Genomic DNA, 22,619 nt, shown 5'->3' on the forward strand with positions numbered 1-22,619 from the left:
ACAAGGTAAACCACAACCAAACACTTCTGAAATAGTCCAACTCTTGCATTTCAATGAAAGAAATTCAAAATGAACTTTGAAAAATCAAGAAAATGTAACTGTGACAAGGTAAACCATAACCGTACTTCAAGTTGCAAAATGGGTTTAGGAGGGACATTAAGAAAGTAACTTGCTTGTCTTAGTCGCTTACGTCATTCTATATCCCATAAATGAATTCCCGTCATGACCTTCTGATAGGGTTCTACCGATTATGTAATCAATATCTCAGAAATCCATTTGTCCTAGTTGATTACATCATTCTATGTCCATAAATGGATTCCCGTTAGGACCTCCTGATAGGGTTCTACCGATTATGTAATCAATTTCTCAGAAATCCAATTGTCTTAGTCGACTACGTCATTCTATTCCCATAATGAATTCCCGTCATGACCTTCTGATAGGGTTCTACCGATTATGTAATCAATTTCTGAGAAATACGTTTGTCCTAGTGGATTACATCATTCTATGCCAATAAATGGATACCCGTTAGGACATACTGAAATGGTTATACCGAATATGTAATCAATTTTTCCGAAATCCAATGGTTTTAGTCGAGTACGTCATTCTATGCCCATAAATTAATTCCCGTTATGACCTTCTGATAGGGTTCTACCGATTATGTAATCAGTTTCTCAGAAATCCATTTGTCCTAGTTGATTACGTCATTCTATGCCCATAAATGGATTCCCGTCATGACCTTCTGATAGGGTTCTACCGTTTATGTAATCAATTTCTCAGAAATCCAATTGTCCTAGTTGATTACGTCATTCTATGCCCATAAAAGGATTCCCGTCACGAGCTCCTTATAGGGTTCTACCGATTATGTAATCAATTTCTCGGAATTCTCTCCTTCGATTACGCAATCAATATATCTCTTCCCCACCTACCCCTTAGAAACATCAAATTAATTCCCATTTCGTGAATCAATAATTCCCCTTAGAAACAACAAATTAATTCCCATTTCGTGATATATCAATCAATCTTGACATCACCTGTTAGACTTTATTAAACTTTGCCTGGAAACAATTTGATTAATGACTGACAGCACCTGTCAGACATTATTAAACTTTGCCCGGAAACAATTTGATTAATGACTGACAGCACAGGTGTTGCAAATTCCCAATCGCTTTAATTAACCATGTGTTCTCCCTAATGACTCTATGCAAATGGTCAAAACAACAACAACAACAATATCGACCTGGGAAATTTATGTCATTGACCCCATTAACCACGTGTTCTCCCTAGGGAGGCTATGCCCATATAAGGAGCCCTGTTCGGGCTGGTACCCCCCCCCCCTTCTACTGCTTAGCCCTTTTAAAGAAACGCTTTAAACGGCAAATGGCGCTGTCCGGGATATTTGGTTGCAACACTGTCTTAATGCTCCAGGTTCCGAAATACTATTATAAATTTGCCACTTCATATTTGGTAGAGGTAGTGTCAACACAATGCTCTTAGGCAGACCTTAAAAAAAAAATATCCTACAAAATTGAAAAAATAAATATGGGTCCTTATTTGATAAAGTACGGGTGCTGCAAGAAGAAGGGACGTGTGACCGCAGATCATTCTTACCCCAGGTTTCGAGATTTCAATAGTCTTCGCATGGTATCCTGCAACTGTCTGTTTTTATATATATATATATATATATATATATATATATATATATATATATATATATATATATATATATATATATATATATATATATATATATATATATATATATATATATATATATATATATATATATATATATATAAATTTTTTATCTAGAATCAATCTAGAGTAAAATCAATGTCTATTACAGTAGGTATATTTTCTATTGCTACAAGAAAATAAAGGTTAAGGTGGCTAAGCCATGTCATACGAATGCCAAGGACAGTGTTTTTTAGTCGTTCCGAGCAGGATAGGAAGAGGTCATTAGAAAGGATTTAAAGGCAACGGGGGATTCATGGGTGCGGAAAGACTGAACTTTTCAATAGATTGGGGTAAAGAAAGAGTTTAATTAGGAGGAGGAGGAGGAAAAGGAGGAGGAAAAGGAGGAGAAAAATTTATTAGATGCAGGGAAATACTACCAGGATTTTTTTTCAACTAGATTTAAATGGATTTTTTTTTTCCTGTTTTGACACAAATATTCTTGTTTCTGTGGGGAAAGCCCCCCTTCTAGCCCTCCCTGGAAGTGTCAGTGCTATTTATTTAATTCAGTAAATAGATAACCATTTTTCATTCAAATGAATACTCAAATAAAAAAAATATTTAAATCTCTATTGTTTACAGTAACTATTATTTTATTAAATTACAATAATTAAGGAAATATGATCGTAAAAAGACTGGTTAAAAAATACTGCCTATCTGTATATTCGTCTGTAGGCAAGAAACATATAGCACAGTGGCGAGAAAGCACACCTGGTATTTTCAACAGCAGTAAATAAATCAACCAGCCCAACTACATGCTTCTGCAAGATTTTCACGGTGAACTGCATTTTTGAGAAAAAATAATAGCACACACAGTTTTGGTTTAAAGTGTAGCTTTGCTGAACGTAGAACACAGTTATTCAGTTAGCAGCTAGATAGCGACTAAATTTAATTTTAAAATGTTAAGTGTTAAATTATCTTTAATTCCTTGTATATTCAGTAAAAAAAGAGAAAAAAACCTGACTAGTCCTCTCACTAGATCAGAAAAAATAAACTTATAATGATTATAATAATTAGTTCTGAGTATTTAATAACCATTCATTTCATGTAAATAGAAGTTGAAAATTGGCTAAGTAGGTGTATAACACCTATTTCCAGAAAATCCGTAGGAATGTAAACTTGCTTCTGTTTGGTGGATTATTTCTGTAGGTCAACCATAAAGTAGTTTTCACATTACGTACGTAATTTTCTATTCTGATTGGTCAAGATTAGCTACATTAAGTATTACGTTTCACACTTAAACATGTTCTTTCACACCAGGCTAAGGTAAATTTCTTAAATCCATCAAGATCATTATCTAAAATAGCAAACTATTCAAAACTAAAAACATGTGGAATGGAGATGGAGATTCAAGCTCTGATAAAGGGTCAAAGGCTTTCTAGATAAGTTCGTCAATTTTATTTCAAGATTTGTTAATAGCTCAGACGAAAACTCCATTCTTTTGCTATGCTGCTATATTGACTTACCAATTACGCAATATAAGGTTACTATACGCAACATTCTATGAAAAGCTCGAATCTTCTTAGCGCGGCGTACGTTACGGATAAAATTTGCTTCGGAAAGTTACATAATACAGCGTACAGTCTAAAATTTTGCTAGTATGAATGGTTGTATGGCGCATTGTGAAAGTGCCAAAATTATTTTACATTCTTACGGTAGCTTTCTCACATTATGGACTGGAAAATGTCAAATTGCCGTGATAATTATTTTATCTTAAAGGGCAATCGTTACTGCTGAGCGTATCAATGAAGTAGAACTGTTTTACAACCTTACGGACCCTAATATTTATGATTTGCGGCGGCGGCCAGACAGTGAGGGTCCTTTGTTGGTGGAGTTAGAAGCCACAGTAGTGCTACTCACAGGGATACAAACTCAAAGCTCTGTAAGTATATCCTCCGTTTACTTAAGGTTACAAAGTTACGTAAAATTCAATATGTTCCATTCGTAATTGATCCAGATTCTGATTTAAGAAGTCATAATTCCTCTTTTGGTGCTGTACGGGTAACCATATTCAACACCTGAAACCAAGTAGAAAGTACTGCATTTACAGCAGTGCTGTTCTCTTCAGTCTTATACGCTGCCTTGCGGTCAGAAGTATGGCTTCGGATGCGCCCAGCTTTTGGTGAGATACAAAAAAAAATCCACTCATAATCTTTCAGCAATATTTTCGTATGTATTGTTAGCAACACTCCAGAAGATTGTCATCTGCCTCGCTCGCCAAAATTAGTTCTCAGAATCAGATTTTTCTGCTAAGATTTTTCCAACTTCAAATGCTTTGCAGATGCAGGAAAGCTATTTTGATGTAAAATATTATACCGTATTTTACTTTCACTGATAGTAATACCGCTGTACATTGCTTTTCCTCTAATTTTAATGCAGTTAAACTCTTGAATAATTTTACGCCTCAACTAACAAATTCAACCTCAGCCTCAGAGGACAAGTCAATCTCGACCATCCTAATTTTAAGAACTCAGAATTTTATGAAGCAAAAGTTTTTTTTTACACAACCGCCCAGTTCCAGAGAACATACGATAGTGAGATAGCCCATAATTGTATATGCAATGAGAGGGAAGAATGATAATTCTTGACCATTATTTAGTGCCTTTTGAGGCAGCATATTAAAAATAAGTTTTAAAATTGTATGTTAAGCGGTAGACAGTTTTTTTTATCGCAAATAGACTTTAGAGGCAACCAATTGCACGCTTAAACACAATTAGGAAGCAATGCCGTTTGCTTCTTAAGGCTCAGGATAGCATTAGAAGAGAGGTTGACTTCTAGCTTGCCTCTTTGGTAAATATTCCCCTTTATTTCAGATGGTTTCTTTTGAAAATCTGTTCATACAAAACTACTGGCAAATTTAGCAAAATAATATTGCTTATCGTTTTTCACGGTTCAGTGTGGGACCATTGACGTAAATGGGATACTGCCCTTATAAAATCATAATTTTGAAAGAGTAGAAAAAAAAACATTAAAGAAATCGAGGGTGTCAGCTATAAATAAACCTTAGAAGTGGCAAGGACCAAGATTTTATTTATTATGTTTATTTAATATATATTTGTCATTTTCCTAGTAAAAAAAAAAGAGAGAAAAGAAAAATCTCAAGATGAAACAAACGGGACTAATAAAAGTAGAAAGAAAAGACAAAGTAAAACGACACTGATATTTCGCCTTTATATATATATATATATATATATATATATATATATATATATATATATATATATATATATATATATATATATATATATATATATATATATATATATATATATATATATATATATATATATATATATATATATATATAGTGAGTGAGTGAGTGAGTGATATGAGGTATATATATATATATATATATATATATATATATATATATGTATATATATATATATATATATATATATATATATATATATATATATATATATATATATATATATATATATATATATATATATATATATATATATATATATATATATATATATATATATATATATATATATATATATATATATATAATAAACAATAAGAAAACTGACGTAACTCTATTTATGTATATATATATATATATATATATATATATATATATATATATATATATATATATATATATATATATATATATATATATATATATATATATATATATATATATATATATATATATATATATATATATATATATATATATATATATATATATATATATATATATATATATATATATATATATATATATATATATATATATATATATATATATATATATATATTTTACTTTGTGTTTTCTTTTTACTGGCCATAGTCACGTTTGTTTCCTTCATTTTGAGAATTGTTCTCTCTCTATTTTGTCCTGGCTGGTCAGTTCGGCTCACAGTGCACATATCTAGGTCAGGTTAGGTTCGAGATGTGTGTATTGTGGTTCGGCTTTAGATATGTCATATATTACTAGCCCTTTGAGCAAAAATGACGACATTCACAACGTTTTTAAGAACTTTCTATAGTTACCCATCACTTTCAATTTTTTAGGTACTTTCATCCCAGTTACTAATCGAATATACATGGCACGATGATCGACTTTCTTATTCCCGTCCTTTGGAAAGTTCATTACTACTTAAGGGGGAAGCAGAATACGCGGATAGAATATGGAAACCAACTATTTATGTAATCAATGAAAGAGGTTCGTCGATTATAGATATACCGGCATCAAATACATTAGTTAATATAAGATCAGATGGGATGGTATCCTATTCGTATAGGTGAGGTATTTTTCTTCTTCTATATTGTGCTACGTTTTTTGGTTTTGCTTCTTTGCTACGCATTCCCAAACGTATGGACCTATTGGGCTGAAACTTGGCAGGGGTGGCCCAAAAATCATAACTGTCTTTTTGGAGAAGAAATAGGGGTAAGCAAATATGAATTTCCTTGCTCTTAAGCCATTATTTATTAAGTTCAAATTCCACTTATTTCAATAAATAAGCAATAGTAAAGACAACATCCTAAAGGACTGAATGGTCCGTTACTTGGGAAACAACTCACATTAACTAATTATTAATAAATCTGGGTATATCCATGCTAAACTACGCCTGAATTTCAATCGATAAGGAATAAGAAACCAACTCACCAACAGTTTCCATGCATACGGTAATCTTCCCATCACCCAACAATAAAAAAATCAAAATTTTGCCAACGTCATTGAGGATCCCACGCTAGCTAAACAACAGCCAAGAAATATATAAAATCCTAGAATGACTAAAACTTATTTAACATTTACTCTTAATAAAAAAATTTTCATCTATTTCTTGAAGAACCAAGTTTTCGTGATTGTCGGATCTCAGCAGGAATCAAGTTCCAAGCACGCCCCAAAGTCCCATACAGACTAAAGTCTGAACGAACCGAGGGAGAAATCAGAATCACTACATCTCTCCAGTTACGAACTGTATACGGATTTAATTCCATTATTAGTTAATGTAGTCCAGAAAAATATTATGTGGTGTAACAATATGCAGCCAAAATTTATATGGTTAAATAATATAATAAAATAAGATTTATTAATCATGAAATGCATATGCAATACTACACTATGCTATTCCCCAAAATGTTCTTTGGCTTATAAACACAGGGGGAGACACACAAGCCACTTTCTCAAAGAAAAAAAATACTTACAAACTCACAGAGAGAAGAGCAAAAAGAAAATAAATACATCAATAAAAATACTCCAATAAAATCCCGCACAAAAAAGAGAATAACAAAAACATAGAAAAATAACTTTTAAGAATCCCAAAAAATTTAAACAATTTTTTTTAATTTAATTATTTTTTTATCACTAGTTTGTCATGCTAGTTTTTCGTTCAAGAACACTCAGGAGGGAGACATTGGTAATACCAACTCTCGATGTCTTGACAAAGGATGAATAAAAAAAGACAATTGTCCGATGAGAAGCCGGCTGGATAGTCTGCCAAACCTTCTGTTATTACTAAAGGATCGCCTAATTCACTTTTCAATGGCAACTGACAGAGTTCCAAATACAAAGTGTTTACAGGAATATATTGAAGGTGCTTGATATTGTAATGGTGAATGTGTTTTGAATAGTTTTTCGTTCAAGAACACTCAGGAGGGGGACATTGCTATTACAGACTCTCGATGTCTCGAGAAAGGATGCAAGAAGATATATATAATTGTCCGATGAGAACCTGGGTGGATAGTCTGCAAAAATAACAAGTTCCATCCCACAGATGGTAACAGAACTTTTAGCTTGACTTGACTTGCTTTATTTACTACTAATTACAAAATAAACTATATACAAGCAACTTTCCGGGGAAGGCTCAAAAAGCCTGATGAAAGACGGCTGCAATCCTCTAATTCTCAACCATTTACAAAATTCATTAAAAAAAAAAAAGACCTGAACACTCTCTCTCAATTAACCATTAATACCAAAATCTATGAAAAAAAAAACAAAAAAAAACAGACATTAAGAATAATAATGACAATAATAATAAATTATTTCCCCTCTCCCAAAAAAGGTTTTTTTATTTTTACTTTAAACGACCCAATGTGTTCAGCATCCCGAACGCCAGCTGGGATATCATTCCAAATAGCCGGAGCCAAATACCGAATTCCAAAACCTGCACGTTTGATGTCTCGATACTCAACCGTAAAATTTTCCACCTCTCTATTCGCATACCTGTGGAGTGAACTAACGCGAAAAAAAATTGTAAAAACTGGAGGACATACATCATTCCAACAGCTATAGGCAAAAATAGTAGCTTGGTAATCGCAAATCTGACCAATGTTAAGCACTCTTAATTTTTTTAAACATGACGCTGTATCATTCACATTTTCTATATAATTCCCAAGAAGACGTACTGTTTTATTTTGTAAAATCTGCACTCATTTTGAAATTTGTATAAAAATTGGTAGACAAAATGACACAACCATAAAAAATATAGGGCGCAACAATACTATGATACAATAATAAAAGAACCGATAATGGTAAAAAATGCTTCAAACGACGCAAAATTCGCAGACCTATAGCAACTTTAGCTGCGACAAGATCACTATGGTGCTTCCAAGACAAATTACAATCAAGCTGGAAGCCCAGATAACGCACCTCATGCACCCATGACAAAGGCTTACCATTAAAAAATATCTCTCCATCAACACTCGGAGGCTTACCAATTCTCCTAAAAATCATAAAATTAGTTTTTTTAACATTCACTGACAAAAGGCTCAAACTTGTAAATACATAAAATGACTTTAAAACCCTATTTACTTTCAACAATAGATCATCAATCATTCAACTAGACATAGTTAAAACAGTATCATCCGCGAAAGTCATGATAAAACACTCCGGTAAGTAAAAATGCATTGAATCAACATACACAAGGTACAGAAGTGGTCCCAAGACAGATCCCTGAGGTACACCACACTTCACTTGGTAGGGAGAAGAAAATGCATCATTTAAAACAACTTGAATAGATCTTCCTCTTAAAAAACTATCAAACCATTTCAGATAATTACCACAAACTCCAAGGGACTGTCGACGTTTGAGTAAAATTTTAAAATCCACTGTATCAAACGCCTTTCTAAAATCAATAAAAACAGTCAAAAGGATTTCACCACGTTCAAAGCATCCATTTACAATATCACAGAGAGAATGCACGGCGTCCGACGTCGAGTGACCTTTTCTAAAGCCGAACTGAGTTTCAATTAACATCCCTGTTTTCGTAAGGTAATCATATAGCCTTTTATGCACAATTTTTTCAAATGTTTTTGAAAACAGGGGAAGGATTGATATAGGTTTATAATTTTCCATATCTAGTTTAGACCCACCTTTATGGAGAGGGATGACTTTTGCCCTTTTAAGTGCATCAGGGAATACCCCAGTTTCCAGGGAAAGATTGATTATGTGGACGAGACATGGTATTAAATAACCCATCAATGATTTAAAAGCCTTCAAATTAATTCCATCTGTCCCTGCTGAATTAAATTTGATTGTTTTCACAACCTTCAGAATTTCATCTCCAGTACAAGGTTGAAATTCAATTTCATTTCCAATTTATTTTCCTCGATTATATTCTGTTTAAAACCAAGAATATCTATAAAATTGTCGTTCAGATGAATTGTTTCATTCTCGATGGGAGAGCTAATGTAAACCCTACCCCATTCCATTGAAGAGTTAAAGTGGAATGCATCCTTCTGGCGAGAAGAAATTTTCTATTAATTGCTGAAAAATCAGTCATACTACCATAATTCTTGTATTTTAGAGTGAGATGCGGGTATAACTCAGAGTTAAGTAATTTTACCCATTCCTCGTCCTCACTATACACTGGTCAAACGTTTGGTCTAACTTTTACAACGTATGTACGATCTTTTCTCAGGATATCATCTGTATTTTGAAGAATACAATTAACAAGGGCAGATTCATACTTTCCCTCAAATATGATGGCGGGGGAGGGTTTTGTCCAAAAATTCCTTGTTTTATTCAAATTTTCATAGAAGGGGTCAGATACATATGACATGAATGTCACACAGAAATAATTGGGCGTTGTAAACGTCTTCAACAGCAATCTAAGAATCAAAATCAGATTTTTGTCCTAACCAACGAACAAGCAACTGTCTCTTACTCTTACGAGTTCGACTTTTTAATATCTTTTCAATCTGATACATTCAATTGTTTTTAACTTTTTGCAATTCATACTCGTAAAAACCACCAAGAATCTCTTCATCTTTCATATCACGAGGACTATATGTTCCAGGTTTAGTGTCTAAGACTTTTGACATTTTAAAAAGTTCAGCGGACCACAAGTAATTCCCCTTTTCAAAAATATAAATAGCTCAATTAATTCGAACTGTGTCACCAAAATTAAATTTCTTCTTTTTCCCTTGCCTTTCTTAGGAATATTGTTTAATAAAAATGTCAAGTGTAATTTAACTGTGATTTACTTCAAAAGGACTAAGATTGAACTGGGATCGATTAGGGCGTTAATTATAAAGCAATTTGATTTTATTTAAATCTTGAATAAAAACATCTGTATTTTTCAATTTACAACATATCAAGATTAAAGGTCGAATAGTTCGTATCAATCGTTAAGTAATGCCGCCTTTATTTGACTATAACTGTGATAGAACATTGTATTATATTTTAATTAAACGTTTCTGCATGTGGATTAGCAAATTCACTTCTCCGATCTGTTCAATTTTCCTATAACAATCTTGTTCAAAGATAGATTCAAGGGCTCTAGCAAATTCATCACCTGTCTTTGAGCAAAAAGGAACGGCAAGTGCATAGCGACTAAAAACACTGATTGCAAGTAAAGTATAATTGTACGGGCTTTTGCGACATATTTGAATCTCGTCTAGACTCAAAAGATCCGCTTGTAATATATGCAATGGGAAAAAGGCTCTAGTTTTTTTATAATGACTGCTGCGACCTCAATGATTTCGATGAAGTTTGTATCTGGGTTCACTCTGTCAATACTCTCTCGCTAGCTTTTTTTCAGGTCCAGTGACTCGAGCCAGGGTAGTGGGGGAGCTTAAACTTCCCAATTCACCAAAAGTTTAATAAAAGCCTTTCAAAACTTGAGCCACTTTGAACGTAAACGCGGCGTGAAGCGTCCGCTACCCTTTTGAAAATTAATAGGCGATGCGCTAATATCAAGACGCCTTGGTTTGATACCTTTTAACTCTTCCCCCCCACTTGGTGTGCTAGTATTTTCCGAAAAAGATGTAAAAACATCTTTTGATATTTCTCCATATTCCCTTAATCGATTTAAAACATGTTTACTCACAATAAGACTTCTTGGAAAGTTTGACGACTTTAAAAATTTATACAAATTAGTATCAAATGATTTAAGTCTTTTATGATTTGTAGGCAAATACGATACCAAATCAATTAAAATGTAGGTCTTGCCGTGGATATTAACTTCACTTTTTTGTCATCAAATTTTACATGTTCATTTTCAGCGAGATAGGTCAACAATATTTTACATTGCTCCTGATACGATTGAGGCATTAGGTCTACAACACTTGATAAACCTTTAGATAAATCTTCTTCCTGAGTTGGTGTTTGCGGTGTTGGCGGTGCTGTTGAATTTTGAGGTTGATCAATGAGATTTACTTTAAGTGGTCGTTCACAGTAGGCTTTATGCCTATCGACATGTTGAAGGGCATTTTGAAGCGAAACTATTTTTCATCGTCGGCAATTGTCTCATTGTTAATAAATTTATCAAGATTATCTTCAAAAAGCTATTTGGTGAAAGGGCGAGCTCTATTGGCGTCAATTTGTAAGGTTTAGCCATTTTTTCTATAGAATACTGTTTACAAATCCTGGAATTATTGGCAGTAACAGTGAAAAAATGCTACCAACAGCTTGAGCAAGTTGTTTTATTTTAAAGTCTTTTCCCTTACTTTTGCAAGATTGGGCACGTACAAGTAAACGATTTTGTTTTGTCCGTTGCTTAACTACTTCTGGCAGTTGAAAAATACCTTCAGTTAAATTTAAACGAAGCTCAAATAGGAGATTAATAAATTAATTGTCAATGCCGTATTTGAGCATAACCTTCGTAAGTCACGGTTTTGAGTTACCTAGGACAAAAAATTAATGTCTGTTTTTCATGTAGTTTCTTCAGTGTCATGATGGCGACTAATGACCTTTTATACTGTGCAATGATAGATATACGGTAATTTTATTGTCAAAAATATCAGTGACTATACATACATCCTCAACTATTTTTTGCTTGAGATCCAACAGAATGTAACCATAGGGTTTATTTGTAGCCTGATTGTAAGCCCAGAGAAAACATTATGGTATACTGGGATATATTTGTTTGTTTGAAGCTATGAAAAAACTTGAATCACGAACAACCCTGTAGATAATATAGTAACCACAGTTTAAAGCAAGTGTTCTCATACATTTGCTCTGATGAAAGAGATTGTGGAGAACAACGTTTACGAAAAAATTTTCAAGATGAGATTGAACCGTGAATATGTATATTGTATATAATATATGTATATAATATGTATATATGTATATAATATGTATATGAACCGTGATTGAACCGTGTAACATCTCCTGAGGCTATTCCTCAATGGATTCAGCTAAATCATCAATAATCAACCACAAGCTTGGTTCTGTATTATTAAATACATTAAGTCCCCGTATGAATTTATGTCTGATGCAGTAGTCTTTGTTTTATCATAGGACTCTTGCCACACACTATAGCAATAATGGATTTTTTAGGATTTTCTAAAAACATTCTTTCACGATTTTGAATTATTCTCGTTAAGTGTTATTTTGCCAGACATTGATTGACCGCAAAGAATTGATCTGAATGGAGATTGATACATATTACTCTTCACGCTGTCAAAATAAACTAACAGAGCTTAACCTCAATCTTTTGAATATTTACCTAAAAAGACAAAAAATTTAATACATGTTTTCTTTAATACAAATAAATGCACTACAAATTTTGTAAACATATTTACATAAGCACTTGGGACTTAACCAACATTAAAAAACATCAACATCAAGTGTTGACCAGGGGGTCCCTCAAGGGTCAGTTTTAGGGCCGGTACTGTTTTTAATTTATATAAATGACCTAATTTTTGCAGTTAGAAATAAAAATCCTCTTTATTGCTGTCGTCTATTTTATTCAACAGTCTCCCTTACCCATAACTATAGTTTGCATACCTCGGATTCTCTTGTTACTTTTGCCGATGATACCACCCTTATTACTTCTGGGAGAACAGAGGATGAGGTTTGTACATAGTTAGTGGACCTCTTTGAGAGAGTTTCAATTTGGTTTGATGCTAACTCTCTTGCCTTAAATGTTTCTAAAAATAGTTTTTTAGTTTTTTCTCGTATATCCCAGGCTTGCCCTCAATTATCTGAAATTCATATATCCAAAGGCATTATTAGTAGACCAAAGGATGGCCATGTCCGTTTCCTAGGTATCCTCCTAGATGAAAATTTATCTTTCAAACACCATACTGATTTGATTAAAATGAAGGTATGCAGAAACCTCGGTATTCTAAGAAAACTAAAACATATCTTTCCGGGACCAATTCTAAGAATCCTATTTCATAGCTTAATTCATTCTTATGTTTCCTATTGTTCAGTCATATCGATGTCTACTTTCCCTTCTTTTCTCAAACCGCTTTCGAATACTTATGATAAAGCTATAAATCTTATCCGGGATGTAAATCGTTCGGCAACTAAACCATTACTTGATATTAAAAAACTTTATATTCTTTCCTGTGTGTCTTTCGCTTTTCTTCATCTCCATGGTGATATTCCTAGGTCCCTTAGGTTTACATTTTCTTTTGTATCTGATCGGTTAAAGTATCAACTCTATAGTTCTCTAAATATCCAAATTCCCCATACACCAACAATAAGATCCGATTTTAATCCTCTTGTTGCGTGTCATTTGACATGGAACACCATTCCCGATTCGGCTCGAGAATGCCACTCGTTTGGCACCTTCAAAATACTAGTAAGAAAATATTTGTTTCCATGTGATTAATTTTCTTTATTTTTGCCTGCTGTCAATTTTTTGATAAAGCTTATTTAGTGAACTCTCCTGTTTTTTTTTTTTTTTTTTTTCAAATGCTTCACATGTTAAAAGTTCAGATGCTTATGTTTATATGTTTAAATATTAATGTTATGTCTATATTGTTTAAATCTTAAGCGTTTAAATGTTTAATGTTTATTTGATCTTTTCATAATCCCCCTCCTACAGGCCATGGAGCCTTTGTGGGGATTTGTAGATTGTTATGTAATTCCTTTACTGATATATGGAAAATAAATCTATCTATCCATCTATCTAATATAAAACGAACAGAAATTAATTAAAAAAACTTTTTCCACAAAATAACTTTTCAAATAAAAGTTAAGAACTCCATTAAACAAAAAATGAGCAAAAAAATAAAACAAAATAATCTACCAAGCCTGAAACTACCACAAATCAGCATCGATAAATAAATGAAACCCAAAACGAACAGAAATTACAATAAATAACCGAGTCAAACTCAAAACGGGCAGAAATTAACATAAGTTGGGCGCCAAACCCCTATGCCTTCCCAAGGCCAGAACAAAATTTGCACTTTACTGAAAAAATACAAATGAATGTGTATTGTCAGTTTAATATACATATACTGGTATTTAGTAATCAAAATGTTAAAATTATTTGATTTATTAACGTTATAAAAGTAAAAACATATATATTTTTTTCAGTAAAGTGCAAAATCCAAGAGGAAACTCTACCTAAATTATTAAAAAGCTTTTACATCTAAATCCAAACTTTCAATAATCAAAACCACTGAACCTCTTCCCATCTCATTGTAATTTTCCAACCTATTGAAAATAGTTCCCACCTACTCGCAAAAAATTACTCAAAATTGAGGAAGTTCGGATGCAGTGTCTTGATTTCCGTTTGTAGGTAATGCGAGTATACCTCACCAGACTTTTCATTTTTTTTTTTAATATTCTTTGAGCGATAAATGCTTTTTTGCTATCCTGTCCATCCCTCTTCTGAATGTGTTTTTTAAGAAGGACTCGAATCTTTCCCACATGTGTGGGGACTATTTCAACTGGATCCATATGAATACTACCGTTTTTAAGAGTAGTAAAGGGGTCTTTAAACTCAGCTCTAAAAATATAAACATTACGCAAGGCACTGCCGGGTAAGTAAAAATCAGGTAATACAGGGGGTGAGCCAGCACCTATTTTTCCTGCTTTCCCCTCATCACTTTCATTGTGAGGGGTGGGCACTGTGTCTTCCAGTACCCTTTCGACCATGCTAGGTTATATTTGGTGTAAAACATGGTCTAAAAATTCCACATCGAGGCTGAGATCCCTCGCAAAAGAGTCTAAATCAAAGTTGGGGAAAGATAAATAATTTCAGAGACCACACTGGCTAATCAAGATAAAATTCGCCGTTCACCGTTACTGAGAAAGGGTTCACCGTTCACCGTTCACCGTTACAATTTTAGTTTTGTGTTTTTAGTTTTAGGTTTGGTTTTTTATACTTTTATCAGTTTTATTCTTCACTGAGGACTGAGGGCGGTCAAGTGGAGGTCTTGACCGAAATATTTGCATAATTTTTTCAATTTCTTTTCACTGGCTGTTAACTGTCCTCGTTTTCTTCCTTTCTTCGCGATTTTATGTTTTTAATATTGAGGAAAGGTTCACTAATATGGCTCACCCTCGCATTAAAATGCCCCTCACGTTCACTCTCCATCGGGCCCATACATAGACTATCATGGAGTTTTGTAGGAGGTGACAATAAGTCCTCAATATTGGCCCGTGGTATAGTTAGTAATGTCGGTGGGTCAACCTAAAAAAATTTAAGAGCTTATTATCCCATTGAAATACTTTTGATTTCATCCTGAAAAATAATTTATATTAGACTGAAACAGAATATAATATTAGTCTAAAAATTTCTTGAGGGGCAAAGTGACCGTTCAGACATGTTGATGGTATTCTACCAACAAAGGTCTAAGGCCCAGAAATTATTCCATAAATGGGGAAAAAGTGGCCGTTTTTGCATGGTGAGGGTATTCTATATGTTAAAATATATGGACCTGAAATTACCCCATAGATTTGGACTAGTTGCACCACCTCTTTACGCTTTAGTTATTACGAAGTCCCCCATCAAGATTATGAGTCTTAAAATACTCACGGAGGGGATGGTGCTTATAGTTCCACTGGTGCACCTACTTTACCATAGATATTGAGCTGTAGCTTTTCTATTCATTCATCATCACCAATGGGGGCCTGAAAAAAGAATATAAGAGTTTATTATTCCCTTGAGATACTGATGATTTTAAGCTGTAAAAAAAATATACATTAGGCTGAAAAACAAATACATTATTAAGCTCAGAGCTCTCGCCCCTTGAGCTGACGTAAACTTTTCCTCTGAAAAAAAGAAAGTGTTATTTTCATTGCTATGAAAAAACGGGCAATGCTCTAAAATTCACCTTCCCCGAACAAGGTTTCCTTTCAACAGTAAAACACTACTAAAATACTGCTCATATTGTTAGGTTTTTTTTAAAAAATAATGAGGGGCGAAACTTCCAGTTAGCCCCCTAGAAAGCAGGGTGCTAAAAACATTTTTTTTTTAAACATAGAGTTAATCGCTAAAAAATACATTTTTTTGTAGGACCAGCAAGATCCTAGCTATTTCCCCTTTATTAAGGCGAAATGAATGTATAAATTTAGTAGTGATGTGGATGGGGCAATGCCCCTCTTCTCCTTATAGAGGCATTGAACATGGTCCCTGACAGCCTACCTATTTTCCATTTTGTTTACTTCTAAAAGAAGGGATTCATCGTGCTAAAAACACCACGTTTTTATCGATAATAGATAAGCTTTTCGAGAAGTAACTATGACTGTGAAATAATTTAAAATTACGCTAGGGCCAGCAACTCCATCTTGCATGGGGATGAAGGGTCCTTCTTTGGGCTTTGCATGGTGGGACCAGCTCGTGAAGGTCCCGAATCTTCGCTTTGTAGGGGGAACACAGGTCTTGAGAGGGTAGCATTCTAACCTTGCATGGTTTCCCCCTCATCGCAAACCTTTGCCCTTTTTGGAGCAGGAAGCTCCACCTGACTGGGGTTTGCCTGAAATAGAAAAATAAATTGCTTGTTTTCCATGAAATAAAAGGGTTAAAAACATCTTATTTTCATAGAAACATTTGATTACTTAAGAAAGTTGGAATTTAGTTTTCATAAAAAGGACGTATATGGCTAAAAAAAATCTTATTTTCAAAGGAATATATAATTATTTAAGAAATATGGATTTTGGTTTTCAGAAATAACTCACCCCTATTGCTCCTCACCCACATTGACGGGCCCAAATGTAGGAAAAAATGTGGTAATGATACGATACTATGGCGGGGTCAAACAATAGTAAAGGATGCTTAACCCCTTTGATCTAAGAGGAATTTAAACTTTAATAGCGATGACAGGGGGTATTGCTCAACCTTAGTAAGGAGGCTACTTCAAAAATAAAATATTTGACAAAACAACTTGAATTAACAATTATCGTAGACCGTAAATATTTTCTTTGCCTTTAAATGCGTTTTTATTCTTTCTATAATGTGTTATAGTAAAGCGAAATCATTCTATTCCTCACACCTATTTTGCACTTGAGCTACAAAAGCTTTATGTGACACCATTCTTGAGCTACAAAATTTGTATACAACATCATCTAACTGCATTAGACGAACATTCTGAAAACAAGAATATATTCCTAGTTTTCCTAGTTTCCTCACACCACCTCTTTTTTTAATTTGAGTTTAATAAGCCATGCATAATAAAAAAAATATCACTTCAAAATGACTGTTTATCCCCCCTCATGCTTATATTGGAGGAGGGGCCTGAGACGATAATTCATTATTATACTCAAAAAGACACCTGTGCACCTATTTTCATTTACCATAAGGAAAATAAAAAATCTTCTCCGCCCCTTCATTTAATGCATAAATATAAGCTACTTTTTCATAACCATTTTACGCAAAGAAACAATTAGCTTAGGCACGGAATTCACCATACAATACAGGTGTTATAAAAACAAACATTTTTGGTAATTAACTAGAATGTAATAGCTTACGTTGACCGCTTAAAATGGAAGTTGTCATAATTGAAAAAAAATGGCGCACCCCTCTAAAAAAAAAAAATCAAAGATCTATAGTAGAAAATACCTCATCAGTTTGATCAGAAAAAGAATCATTATTTGTGATTAATTAAAAAAACTTTTTCCACAAAATAAGTTTTTGAAAGAAAAGTAAAGAACTCCGTTAAACGAAAAATGAGCAAAAATAATCTACGAAGTGTGAAACTACCGCAAATCAGCAATGATAAATAAATGAAACCCAAAACGAACAGAAATTTCAATAAATAACCGAGTCAAGCTCAAAACGAACAGAAATTGACATAAGTTGGGCTCAAAACCCCTGTGCTTTCCCAAGGTCAGAACATAATTTGCACTTCACTGACAAAAATATAAATTTTCTTACTTTTATAACTTTAATAAATCAAGTAATATTAACATTTTGATTACTAAATATCAGTATATGTCAAGGCCGTATCCGGGGGGTTACACGCTTTGAACCCCCCCCCCCCCCGAAATTTTTGACCGAGTCGAAAATAAGTCGAAAATTAGTAAAACCTAGGTAAAAATCAGTAAAATTAGTCGAAAACTGAGTAAAAAAATAGTAAATCCCCCCCGAAATAGTCAAAAATTAGTAACCCCCTCCCCGAAAAAAAATCCTGGATCCGCCCTTGGTATATGTATATTAAACTGACAATGCACATTCATTTGTATTTTTTTCAGTAAAGTGCAAATTATGTTCTGGCCTTGGGAAGGCATAGGAGTTTTGAGGCCAACTTATGTTAATTTCTGCTCAATTAAGTTTGACTTGGTTATTTATTGTAATTTCTGTTCGTTTTGGGTTTCATTTATTTATCATTGCTGATTTGCAGCAGTTTCACGCTTTGTAGATTATTTGATTTTATTTTTACTCATTTTTTTTGTTTAACGGAGTTCTTTACTTTTCTTTGAAAAACTTATTTTGTGGAAAAAGTTTTTTTTTAATTAATTTCTGTTCATTTTATATTGACATAGTCTTTTCAGGGAAGAAGAAAATAATACTTTAAATCTTTTTGATTTTTAAGACTTTATAGTTGGGTCTGCTATTTGTAGGCCTATGCTGGGGAAAAATTTTCAGCCATTTTTAACAACATACACCCTTTTAAAAATCGGGACACAATTAGTAGTGTTTAATTTCGTTTCATACCTCCTCTAGTTGACCTGAAATGAAAAACTTGATACCATTCGCAAAAAAATCTGCTTACTTTCTTTGATAGGTTCGATACACTTACTCTATTTTGACTTGGTTAAATTTTAAGAGCAGAAGTAGCCCCGAAAGTTTGAACATAATACCCTCAGTCGTTCTTGGAATACTGCTGAGATGACTTATTGGGAATTAGCATTAACACAGTGCATTTTGATTTAATATTAAGGCAACATTTAGTTTTCAAACATAAAGGCAAATTGGAGGGTGGGTGCGGTAGGATGGGAATTAAAAAAGGCATCAGCCTTTTCTATTTTCAATCAAATGAGCCCTTTTCGAAGTTCCTACAACAACTCCTTAAATACGAAGTGCCCTGGTCTAAAAAAAAAAAAAAAAAAAAAAAAAAAAAAAAAAAAAAAATCATACATTCTACCCACATCGATCTTTACCAAAAAATTTCAAGCCTTCAAATCACTTTTGACTATTAAAAAGGGCACAAGGCCTTTCGATTTTCAATCGAATGAGCCTTTTTTGAGTTTCTACGACAACGCTTTCTATAAACATATTATATGCCCCCAGGGCGTAAATTACTACCCTTACCCTGACGGCTGTGAGGGTGGTTGTCATCCTCTACGAGATAATTTCCAGAACTTTGAACTACGTTAAACAAAGTGGCTATCTCAAAATTTTGTTTGGATGTGTTTGGAAAAATGGTTAGTCGCTCTCCCATCACTTTCAACTATTAAAAAAGGCACTAGCCCTTTCAATTTCCAATCAAATGAGCCCTTTTGAAGTTTTTGCGACAACGCTTTCAATAAAAACCTTATATGCCCACTGGGAATAACTTACCACCCTTTCCCTGAGGGCTGGGGGGGGTATCACGATCAAAGACCTAATTTCCAGAACTTTCTACTAGATTGAACACAATGGCTATCTGAAAATCTTCATTGGATGTGTTTAGGGGAATGGTGTGCGGGAGAGGGTGGTTAGTTACCCTCCAATCACTTTCGACTGTTAAAAAGGGCACTAGCCCTCTCAACTCCCAATTGAATGAGCCGCTTTTGAAGTTTTTAAGACAACTCTAACTATAAAAACCTTACATGCCCCCAGGGCATAACTTATAACCTTTGCCCAGGGGGTTCTGGGGGGTTTTTCATCATTAAATACATAATTTCTAGAACTTTCAACTACGTTTAACAAAATTGCTGTATCTAAAGTTTGATTGAATGTGTTTGGGGAAGTGGTGGGGGGGAAGAGGGAGGGGGGTCAATTTTTTGGATGTATTTGGGGAAAAGGTGGGCGTGAGAGGGGGGTTAGTTGCACTCAAAACACTTTCGACTATTAAAAAAGGCCCTAGTCCTTTGAATTTCCAATCGAAAGATCTCTTTTTCAAGATTTCAATCAAAAATTATATGCCCCCAAGGCATAACTTATACCCCTTGTCCTGAAGACTGTGGGGGGAGTGTCCTGCTCAAAGGTATAATTTCCTAAACTTTAAATTGCGTGAAACAAAATGGCTATCTAAAAATCTTAATTGGATGTGTTTGGGAAAAAGGTGGGTGTGAGAGGGATGTTAGTTGCCCTCAAATCACTTTCGACTATTAAAAAGGGCACTAGCCATTTGAATTTTCAATCGAATTATTCCTTTTTCAAGTCTCTACGACAAAGATTTCAATAAAAACCTTATATGCCCCCAGGGCATAAATTATAGCCCTTGCCCTGAAGACTGTGGGGGGAATGTCCGGCTCAAAGGTATAGTTTCTTGAACTTTAAACTGCGTGGAACAAATGGCTGTCTCAAAATTTATATTGGATATGTTTGTGGAAAGGGTGGGCGTGGAAGAGGTGTTAGTTGCCTTCCTATCACTTTCGACTATTAAAAAGGGCACTAGCCATTTCAGTTTCCAATCGAAAGAGCCCTTTTTGAAGTTTCTACGAAAGCACGTTCTATAAAAACCTTATATGCCCCCAGGGCATAACTTACAACCCTTGCCCTGAGGGCTGTGGGGGAGTTCCCTCCTCAAAAACATAATTTCTATCTGGAAATCAACTACGTTGAACAAAATGGCTATCTAAAAATTTTGATTGGATGTGTCTGTGGAAAAGATGGGCGTGAGGGGGGGGGGTAGTTACTCTCAAATCACTTTAGACTATTAAAAAGAGCACTAGACCTTTGAATTTCCAATCGAATGAGCCCTTTTTGAAGTTTATACGACAAAGATTTCAATAAAACATATATGCAGGGCTGTGGGGGAGTTCCCTCCTCAAAAACATAATTTCTATCGGGATATCAACTACGCTGAACAAAATGGCTATCTAAATATTTTGATTGGATGTGTCTGGGGAAAAGATGGGCGCTAGAGGGGGTTAGTTGCCCTCAAATCACTTTCGACTATTAAAAAGGGCACTAGACCTTTGAATTTCCAATCGAATGAGCCCTTTTTGAAGTTTCTGCGACAAAGACTTCAATAAAAACATATATGCCCCCAGGGCATAGCTTATAACCCTTGCCCTGAAGACTATGGGGAGAGTGTCCTGGTCAAATGTATAATTTCCTGAACTTTAAACTGCGTGGAACAGAATGGCTATCTCAAAATTTTGATTGGATGTGTTTGGGGAAATCGTGTGGGTGGAAGGGGTGTTAGTTGCCTTCCAATTACTTTCGACTATTAAAAGGGGCACTAACCATTTCAATTTCCAATTGAATGAGCCTTTTTTGAAGTTTCTAGGACAACGCGTTCTATAAAAACCTTATATGCCCTTATATGCGTGGAACAAAATGGCTATCTCAAAGTTTCGATTGGATGTTTTTAGGGAAATGGTGGGCGTGGAAGGGGTGTTAGTTGCCTTCCAATTACTGTCGACTATTAAAAAGGGCATTAACCATTTCAATTTCCAATTGAATGAGCCTTTTTTGAAGTTTCTAAGACAACGCGTTCTATAAAAACCTTATATGCCCCCAGGGCTTGCCCTGAGGCACTTACAACCCTTGCCCTGAGGGCTGTGGGGTGTTTTCATCCTCAAAGACCTAATTGCCAGAACTTAAAACTATGTTGAATAAAATTGATATCTCAAAATTTTAATTGGATGTGTTTTGGGAAAGGTGGGTATGAAAGAAGAGTTAGTTGCTCTCCAATCACTTTCGACTATTAAAATGGGCACTAGCCCTTTGAATTTCCAATCGAATGGGCTTTTTTGAAGTTTCTACGACAACGCCTTCTATAAAAGCCTTATATTCCCCTAGGGCATAACTGACAACCCTTGCCCTGAGGGCTGTGGGGGAGTGTCCTCCTCAAAAGCATAATTTCTATCTGGAAATCAACTACGCTGAACAAAATGGCTATCTCAAAATTTTGATTGGACGTTTTTCGGGAAATGGCGGGCGTGGAAGGGGTGTTAGTTGCCTTCCAATCACTTTCGACTATTAAAAGGCACAAGTCATTCCAATTTCCAATTGAATGAGCCCTTTTCGAAGTTTCTACGACAACTTCTTCGATACGAAGTGCCCTGCTCTAAAGGAAAAAAAAATTAATAAAAATACATTGTGCCAACATCGTTCTTACATGCCCTCAGGGCATAACTTAAAACCTTTGCC

At 34.3% G+C, this 22,619-nt stretch overlaps 1 protein-coding gene across 1 annotated transcript in view; it reads left to right on the forward strand.

Annotated features, from left to right (window-relative positions):
* The window catches only part of LOC148939194 (pH-sensitive chloride channel 2-like), a 168,157-nt gene that overhangs the window by 45,763 nt on the left and 99,775 nt on the right, over nt 1–22,619 (forward strand). The window contains exons 2-3 of the mRNA XM_089106621.1: nt 3,451–3,613; nt 5,761–5,990. Of these exons, the coding sequence (XP_088962747.1) occupies nt 3,451–3,613; nt 5,761–5,990 (393 nt within the window). The remainder of the gene's footprint in view (nt 1–3,450; nt 3,614–5,760; nt 5,991–22,619) is intronic.

Source organism: Artemia sp. Qi Xiang Cuo, chromosome 21 (assembly GCF_049724085.1).
Source record: "Artemia sp. Qi Xiang Cuo chromosome 21, ASM4972408v1, whole genome shotgun sequence".
Lineage (NCBI taxonomy): Eukaryota > Metazoa > Arthropoda > Branchiopoda > Anostraca > Artemiidae > Artemia > Artemia sp. Qi Xiang Cuo.